General features: G+C 37.8%; 2 protein-coding genes across 3 annotated transcripts in view; one reads left to right on the top strand and one right to left on the bottom strand.

The window, feature by feature from the left end:
* Positions 1-2,405: 2,405 nt before the first annotated feature.
* Positions 2,406-4,895, bottom strand: LOC104805129 (PHD finger protein ALFIN-LIKE 7-like). Of its 2 annotated transcripts, XR_770438.2 has the most exons (6): positions 4,542-4,895; positions 4,318-4,350; positions 3,674-3,902; positions 3,138-3,261; positions 2,722-3,047; positions 2,406-2,422 (listed from the first exon to the last, which is right to left on the bottom strand). XR_770438.2 is itself a non-coding variant. In XM_010529560.1 (5 exons), the coding sequence occupies exons 1-5, from the start codon at positions 4,636-4,638 to the stop codon at positions 2,790-2,792; spliced, it is 741 nt and encodes a 246-aa protein (XP_010527862.1). In that variant the 5' UTR covers positions 4,639-4,895; the 3' UTR covers positions 2,695-2,789. The 2 variants fall into 2 exon arrangements, 1 of the variants encoding a protein (XP_010527862.1); XM_010529560.1 differs by lacking the exon at positions 2,406-2,422 and having other exon boundaries at positions 2,695-3,047.
* Positions 4,896-5,234: 339 nt separating this feature from the next.
* The window catches only part of LOC104805128 (GTPase Der), a 3,769-nt gene continuing 464 nt past the window's right edge, over positions 5,235-8,539 (top strand). Inside the window, 10 exon segments of the mRNA XM_010529559.1 lie at positions 5,235-5,909; positions 6,002-6,332; positions 6,425-6,649; positions 6,731-6,981; positions 7,093-7,210; positions 7,277-7,379; positions 7,551-7,676; positions 7,783-7,968; positions 8,066-8,203; positions 8,361-8,534. Coding sequence (XP_010527861.1) covers positions 5,768-5,909; positions 6,002-6,332; positions 6,425-6,649; positions 6,731-6,981; positions 7,093-7,210; positions 7,277-7,379; positions 7,551-7,676; positions 7,783-7,968; positions 8,066-8,203; positions 8,361-8,534 — 1,794 coding nt within the window. The 5' untranslated portion in view covers positions 5,235-5,767.

The raw sequence follows: 8,539 nt of genomic DNA, 5'->3' as shown, positions 1-8,539 counted from the left end.
AGAGCGGTGACGCCGTGATTCTCCCCTTCCTTGGGTCTCCTCTCTTTTCTTTATTCATTATATTCATTTATTGAAATATCATCACCCCACCCCCTGTATATGAATTTATCTATATAATCAAAACTATGGTTATTCATCTTGTATTTATCCCTAAATTTATCAATGTAATTTTTTGTCATCTATTTTTTAAAATGTCTCAAAAAATTGTATAGTGGCAACAAATTTTGCATTGCTATAAAAGTTTGATTTTGTAAGAATCATAGGTTTAGCTGCTATTTCTATACTTGAAACTATATTTGGACTTTGCTTAATATGAAACCTAAGCTTGTTATTTACAGATTTATGCAAAATCCTATATAGTTCTAAATATGGTCCGAACAAGGTTTATCCTTACATCTCCTAAAACTTTAGTGGTCTAAACATTCTCGTGCAGTTTTAATGTGGCATTGCATTTTTTCTTCTTTTTTTTGCCAGAGATTTTTTTATTTATCCATAATCCTAAACACTAAACATTAATCTTAAATTTAAAATTCTAAATACTCAATTATAATCTCTAAAACTTAAATCCTAAATCATACATTTATTTTAAATCTTAAGTTTTAAATATTACGACTTGAAGTTTTGTGATTTAAGTTTTGGGGTTTAGTTTCACATTTTAGGTTGTAAGTTTAGGGTTTGAAATCACAGATAGATTAGGAGAACATTTAGGTTAGAAAAATTAGATTAAAATCGGTTATGAGTTTATCCTTAATATTTTTTCATTCTGATTTTTGTTACTTGATGATATAATTTACAACATTATCCATAAAAATATGTATTTGATCTGTCTTTACGACCGAATAATTCGGTTGAGCCTCGTTTCCCACAATCTTTGCCGTGACATATGTCTTATCGATCCCATGCCTTATTATTATATTTAATCCGTTTTTACAATTTCGGACGGTCGAACCAAATAAATAACGTCACATGAGTTATATTTATTGCTAATGTATTCGACGAATATTCTCATTATGGGTATATCACTGCCGTAATTATTTCCATTTTATATATAAAGTAACAAAGGAAAGCTGTATAATAGCAAGTTTTATTGTTTTTAATTAATATGTAAATAAACCTGCAATGAGACATGGCCTAATGAAGGGTCAAAGGAAAAGGCTGAGCTGCCAATGCACCATTTTAGAAATTAATCCACCTCTCCCAATCACGTCCTAACCGAATTATTCTCTCCTAATTATTTTACCATTTTATGTTCATTATTATTCTGCAATTTTTTTTTTATAAAATATTCTGCAATCTTTTATATACCAAAACATAAATGTAACGTGCAAAAGATCAAAATGATAATCCCATTAAAAAAAACTTATATAAATATATGCGAGACGATTTTTCGGTAACGCGAAATGAAACACACACAAATTGAACATTTTGACAATTAATTGTCTAATTTAAGAAATTTATAATATTTTTACTTATACATAATTTTTAAATATTTGAATTTATTTTGATATAGAACATCTCCATAATTTGATTAGGAATATAAATATTATTATTGGGTAAAGATGGTACGATCAAATCTCACAAATATATATATATATATATATATATATATATATATGTAGGGATTTTGGATCGGGACAATGCATGTATACTTGATGTATGAAACCGATATTGACATAAACAAGAAAAAATGTTTTGGTCAAATTGGTTTGCATGTCATATCGGACCGCAATTATCACGAATATCAAGACAAATCAAGAATTATGTTTTGGATAATATCAAAGCATAACTCTTGTCTTAAGAAAAGGAAAACATGATTAATGTATTTTTTAATAATAGAAGACGGTACCAATACAAATATTATCAAATGGATTATTTACACTAATTATATAATATAATCTACAGTTGGATGGATACAATTATACATCATTTTATCGGTTAGATATCTAATTATTCTGAACAATTTTGAGATGTTGGATCGTTATATATATATATATATATATATATATATATATATATATGTATATGTGTGTGTGTTGTCGATGAAAAGCTCGTGGCTTCTTATGATTTGGGTTTTATTTATTTAAGTCCACAATGCGATATAATGATTCGTAACAAAACAAATATGTAAAATTTATCATTAATCATTATACAATACACTAATCTGGCCGGCGCTCCTTAACACAATTATATCTTGTTAGAATTCTAACCAGAAAATAAATTAAAACAAAAAAAAAAGAAATCACATTAGCCTATGCTGTCCTGAAATTTATCCCATAAATGATCACGCGGTATTTAAAAAACATAATTTAATCGAGATTCAATATTCCGGGAAAGAAAGAGAAAAGAGACAGTATTCAGAAATTTGTCTTGCGATTCTGTCCTGAAAATGACAAAACATACGTCCACCCACCTCAAGTTCATGCTGAAATATATTGAAAAAAAAAACAGATAAATAAAAATGCCATCGTTTTCATTTTGGATGACGTGGAATTAATTATTGATATATTATATTTGGGAACAGTGTACCAGATTGTATTTTTCTACCAAACTACCACCACCCGGAAATGCCTATGCTCTGCTCATATTACATTTTTAATTTATAATTTTATAGCGATGGACCACTTCATATTCAAAAATTACGTAAGTTTTGATTGTTTCGAGTTTTTCCAGTTTTTAGTTTTTAAAAACAAAAAATATTCAACAAAAATTTTATTTTTCTACCTTTTCTGAAAATCGTTTATTTCAGCGGCTGAAGACGGACAAGGCATTACACTTGGCAATAAAAAACTTCAAGTTCGAGGGAGCTTGTCGGAGGAGCAGGCGGGGCAGTTGTAATGGTCGATGCGATCAGCCATGGAGGGTGTGACCTTTACGCAATTGCCATGGAACCATCTCTCACACGCTTCGCAGAATATCCAGAACTCATCCGTTGCATAGTTGTGCCCGCATGCCCCGCATATCGCCCCCTCCTCCTCCTCTCTGCCATCTTCTTCGTTAGGATATGAAGCCATCTTTGAAGCCCTTTTCTGGGATTCCGACTGTCGAGACTGTTCAACATTACATCAAGGATTCAAGACTAAGCCCCGAAAGAGGTTCAGAATAGGGACAAGTGAAAGAGAGGGGACATAACATAATACCTTGCTTCCGGATTTGCTTTTGTTGCCATTGTGGTTAGCAGGTCGATCCTTAGATTGCTTCACCTTTCCACTCACAATATCGAAAATGGTCGGGAGATCATTTATCATCTGGAAGAGCCTCTTCCTGTAAGGATGCAAAGTCGCTTAGTGGGATAACATAACACCAATTTCACTTCTGTCCCATGGAAGTTACAAGAGAGACAAGCAGCAATCACCTCTAAAGTTCACTAACCAAAGGGTTTTCATTTTTTGTTTTTGTTTTCAAGATGTGCTTATATATACATATATGTATCCACATGCATGACATGAGCACGTACACAATATAGACCTATAAATATACAAAACTACATGGAAGATTGATGAATCTTGACCTCGTTTGAATTTCCTAGTCTTTGAACAATTACGCTTGAAAGGATGCTAGGATAGTGCAGCCAGGTGTTACAAAATAAATCCTTGCCTAAGAGGTATCCCCATGGCATCATCACATACAATTTCCGATATTCAAAGCGAGGAACTAAGAAGGAAAGTAACCTCACCTCTCATCCTTACCAAACCCAAAACGTGCGCCAAAGTAAAATGCAACGGAGAGCAGCCATGAATCACTGTGGACAGCAACCAGAGAAACCCACTCCTGTCCGGCCATTCCATCCCTCGCAAAATTGATGCCTAGAGATGGCTCAGGAAGCTCGGGAGGAACCTCCTCAGCAGGAAGGCTAAGCTTCCATGTCCCATTAGGGAATCCATACAGGCACAAGTTCTCCTTCTCTGAAGACAGCAAAAAGTAAATGCCTTTAGAAGGAGAACCCATATAGAGGACAACAACAACATAGGACACAACTTCACCTTATCTATACACAAAACCGAAACTCACAAATAACCAAACAACGAAACGCTAAAACAACATGCTAGGGCAACCAAAAGCATCCAGATTGGCAGATTGGAAAACTGACAAGAAGTAAAAGGTATGCCAATCGATGACAGAAGACGAAAGACCATCAAACAAACTTGACAATACATGGATGTTCCCTTTAATAGTCTGGAAAGGGGCTGTTCCGACACTGAAGCCAGGTAATCTAATCTTGGGGTAAACAATTCAAACTACGAACAGCACTAGAGACTCCAACAAGAACACAGAAGCCAGAACGCAAGAAATATACATAATGGTCGCGAATTAACTCACCAGGGTCGCATTCAGTGCAGAACTTCTCCAAATCTGCAAAACCCAATTCGAAGAAGATATCAAAACAATTAAATTCGTAGAAGAACCAAGATAAACGTACACAGGAACCTACGAACTTGCAAATCCGCACAAGCTATTCTCGAGATGGTTGCTACTATTCAGAGGAACAAAAAACCCGCAATCGGACAAAACCAAAAACAGCAGAGAGAGAAAACCCAGCTTACCGGTCGTGAGAGCTTTGAGCAGCCCAGCCCGTCGACCCCTGAAGTCGCTAAAGACCTCTTCGACAGTACGAGCTATGGGGTGATGGATTCCCTCCATGTTTTCTCGCCACGACTTCAAGAACGCACACGCCGGAGAATAAATCACCCTAACGACGCCGATGGTGGTGGGTATTCCGGCGATTCACCGAATCGAATTCCAGAATAATGCAGCGAAGTTTCGAGATTCAAAGAAGAAATCGCTCGCTTGGATTGTGAATTTGGGACCTCAGTGGGGATTTTTATAGGGGAGCAAGAACTGAAAACTTGATATGGAAAGGAAAAGGAAACGATGAAAAGATAAAATTTGGGGTTAACAAAACGTGTATGTTATGTTGATAATATAGTACACTACAAAGCTTATATCTTGTTGGTAAAATTTAAACACAATTTATTTTTCCATTCTTCTATGCGTCGGTTTCGGATTTTTGTTTTTTTCGAATAAATGCATTTATAATTAACTGAATTTTTTATATATTGAATTTTAATAATATTATTACAATTATATGCGAGTTCCCTTTTTTCGATTTATGGGCCAATTCGATTGTATGAATAGCCCGTTATTGGCCCACTATGTTTTAACAATGGGCTTTTTGCCGTTTGCTTTTTTTTTTTGTTTCTTCGTCTTCTGTAACACCGAGATTCGCAGAAGAAAGGGGGTTTAGGGTTTATAGGGTTTGATTTCTTACGTTGCGTGTTCTACCAATCTTGCTCCACTCAAGCTTAAATTCTCGAGGTTCTTTGCAGATTTTGAAATCGTACTTGCAAAATCTCTTGTATCCTCTTATATAATTTTATAATAAACTTATATCGGTATCGTCATCGTTTCCCTTATCTCTCTCTCCCTGTTTCATTTCCTTCTCGTTTCAAGGATTCAGCTTTCTTATCCTCTTTCTCCGTTTTCTCGTTCCCTAATTAATTTCTGAGGGATTCTGAACCCTCACTTCCCCAAACCCGAATTGGAAAGCAATCATTTCTTGGGTATTCCTCACAATCTGTGTACCTGGTCCCTCTCCGTCTCTTTCTGTTCTTCGTTTTTTCTCCTTCAGTTTGGTCCGAAACTCAAAGAAAGTTCCTTTTTTCTTTGCATCTGCAGAGAAGGGGAGCTTTTGTCGGTATGGGCTTCCAAGAACCGAGTCTCTTACGCTATTTTGTGTATGTATAGGCTGTAGTGGAATCTTTGATCTGCAATGTCTCAGTCAATGCTTCGAGCTCTCACAGCTCGGAAGAAGCAATTTAGTATCGGGTTCTATTTTAGATGTAATTTTTCTCCGCAACTTCATTCCCAAGAGCATGCTCTTGTTCCCAATCGCTGCAAGTGTTCACCCTCAGGTACCATTCTGTTTCTTACAAGCATGCAGACATGAATTGATGATGTTTAACGAGTTAGCTCGTCCCTTGGTTGTGACCCGTGTCTCTCACAGGATGTTCTTATAGGCATGGAATTCTTCGTAACGGTTATAGGGTTTCTGGTGATTTGATTCCGGACCTGAATCGTACTCGCATAATTCGATCTGCAAAAGGGTTTTGCTCAAATTCTGTAAATGAGGTAGTGGACTCAAATTGTGGATCCAGTGAAAAATTGATCGGTAATGAGGATATTCCCCGTGGGAGCTCCGATGTTGAACTTGTCGATAAGAAGCCTAAGGTTGTTTACAAGAAACCAATTGACTTCACCAAAATCGATGCGGATCTGCTACCCACCGTCATGATCATTGGCCGGCCAAATGTCGGAAAGTCTGCCCTATTTAACCGGTTGGCTTCTTCTCTGTGTTCTCGAGATAAGTTTCATCTTTTGCACATGATTGCATAATGATAACGAGGTCAATTGAATTGTTGTTTTTCAGGTTGATTCGGAGAAGGGAGGCTCTTGTGTACAACACCCCGGATGATCATGTCACAAGGGATATAAGAGAAGGGATTGCGAAACTAGGTGATTTAAGGTTCAAGGTGTTGGATTCTGCTGGTATAGAGACAGAAGTATCGTCGGGCACTATTCTTGGTAGGACCACAGCCATGACAGCTAATGTGCTTGCAAGGACTCAGTTCGCGATTCTTATTGTTGATGTTAGGTGAGGCTTTACCGAAATCGAGAACTTCTTATCTGATTCAAATGTTTCCGGATTTTCACTTGTTTTATTCGTGTTTCTTAGAGCTGGGTTGCATCCATTGGATCTGGAGGTTGGGAAATGGATGCGGAGACATGCCCCGGAAATTAAGCCTATAATCGTTATGAATAAATCCGAATCACTTGATGCATCACTTGCTGAAGTTGCTTCTGAGGCCCTTGTTCTTGGATTTGGAGAGCCTATTGCCATATCCGCCGAGACTGGACTCGGTATGACCGCACTTTATGAGGTCCTCCGCCCACCGCTAGAGGATTACATGGTCAAAGTTTTAAACGGTAAGAAACCCTTCCTTCTATGATGGATGATTTTCATTCTCCAACTCGATTTCATTTGTTATACCAAGAGAATTTTCTCCGTCTTTCCTAAACCGTGTTGTCTTATCTTAGATAGATGTGTTCAAGATGATACCCAGAGTGATGAGAATCTCTCTGGTGATGCCGATGAGTCCAAGTTGCCATTGCAGTTAGCTATTGTAGGGAAGCCAAATGTAGGGAGCCGATGGTGGTGGGTATTCCGGCGATTCACCGAATCGAATTCCAGAATAATGCAGCGAAGTTTCGAGATTCAAAGAAGAAATCGCCAAGAAGAGCGTGTATTGGTGGGGCCTGAAGCTGGTCTGACTAGAGATGCTGTGAGAGTTGAGTTCGAATATCAGGACAGGACTATATATCTGGTATGTTGTCTTATCGTTATTCTTTTCTTGCCTGGGTTAGGTTAGGAGCTTTTCATGATTATTTCCCCGGTTATTAGACTCTTTCTCTATCACCAGAAGAATCGGGCTAAAACTCTCGACCTTCTCTTCTCTAGATATTCAAGAATCTAAAACTATTTTGTTTGATGTTAGGTTGATACCGCAGGCTGGTTGGAGAGAACAGAGAGAGACAAAGGACCCTCATCACTTAGTATCATGCAATCAAGAAGGAATCTGATGCGGGCACATATAGTTGCTCTGGTTCTTGATGCTGAAGAGGTCTGGATATAAGTAACACATACACACCTACATTCTTGTATTGTTCGCAATTCCGGAAAGAGATATATATAAAGGCTGATCAAATGTTAGTATTCACGATCTCTAGATTGCAAAAGCCAGGTGCAGCATGTCACACTCTGAAGTGGTAATAGCGAGACGGGCAGTGGAAGAAGGACGTGGTCTGGTTGTCATCGTTAACAAAATGGACCGTCTCAGAGGAAGACACAACACTGAGATATACAAGAAGGTGAAGGAAGCTGTTCCCCAAGAAATTCAGACCGTTATTCCTCAGGTAGGTTTGATCCGTTTCAACTGATCCTTCCTCGTGCCTCATGCCAAGCGATGTTCCTAAACATGAGAAATATATACATATAATATTTCCTGTGTAGATAACGGGAATACCAGTCGTGTTTATATCTGCCTTAGAAGGAAGAGGTCGGGTGACAGTCATGCGCCAAGTCATTGACACGTACGAGAAATGGTGTTCGAGGCTTTCCACAGGCCGTCTCAATCGCTGGATTCGCAAGGTCTGGCATGAATTACATCTCATTCTAATAATATAAGGTTATGGATCATGGAGTCGATGTGAAGCCATAACTGAGAATTGCATTCTTGAATGAACATCATTCGCTTCCAACAAAAAAAGGGTGATCGATATTTCCTACTTTCTTTTTTTGGTTTCAGGTTATGAGTAGGCATTCGTGGAAAGACTCGGCCGCTCAGCCAAAGATCAAGTACTTCACTCAGGTGAAAGCTCGGCCACCGACTTTCGTGGCGTTTGTGAGCGGTAAGGCGCAGTTGTTGGATACCGACATCAGGTTCTTGACCAAGTCTTTGAAGGAAGACTTCGACTTAGGCGGCAT

This window comes from Tarenaya hassleriana, unplaced genomic scaffold, assembly GCF_000463585.1.
Source record: "Tarenaya hassleriana unplaced genomic scaffold, ASM46358v1 Cleome11, whole genome shotgun sequence".
NCBI lineage: Eukaryota > Viridiplantae > Streptophyta > Magnoliopsida > Brassicales > Cleomaceae > Tarenaya > Tarenaya hassleriana.
Note: the sequence above shows the minus strand (reverse complement) of the source record. Positions and strands in the feature narration are given on the sequence as shown.

What these genes read in the sequence shown, in the direction of transcription:
- LOC104805129 (XM_010529560.1), bottom strand. Translation starts at nt 4,638, where the DNA reads ATGGAGGGAATCCATCACCCCATAGCTCGTACTGTCGAAGAGGTCTTT. An exon ending in CTGCACTGAATGCGACCCTG is followed by an intron (nt 3,903 to 4,317) that starts GTGAGTTAATTC and finishes TGCTGTCTTCAG; the next exon opens with AGAAGGAGAACTTGTGCCTG. An exon ending in AAAGCAAATCCGGAAGCAAG is followed by an intron (nt 3,048 to 3,137) that starts GTATTATGTTAT and finishes AATGTTGAACAG; the next exon opens with TCTCGACAGTCGGAATCCCA.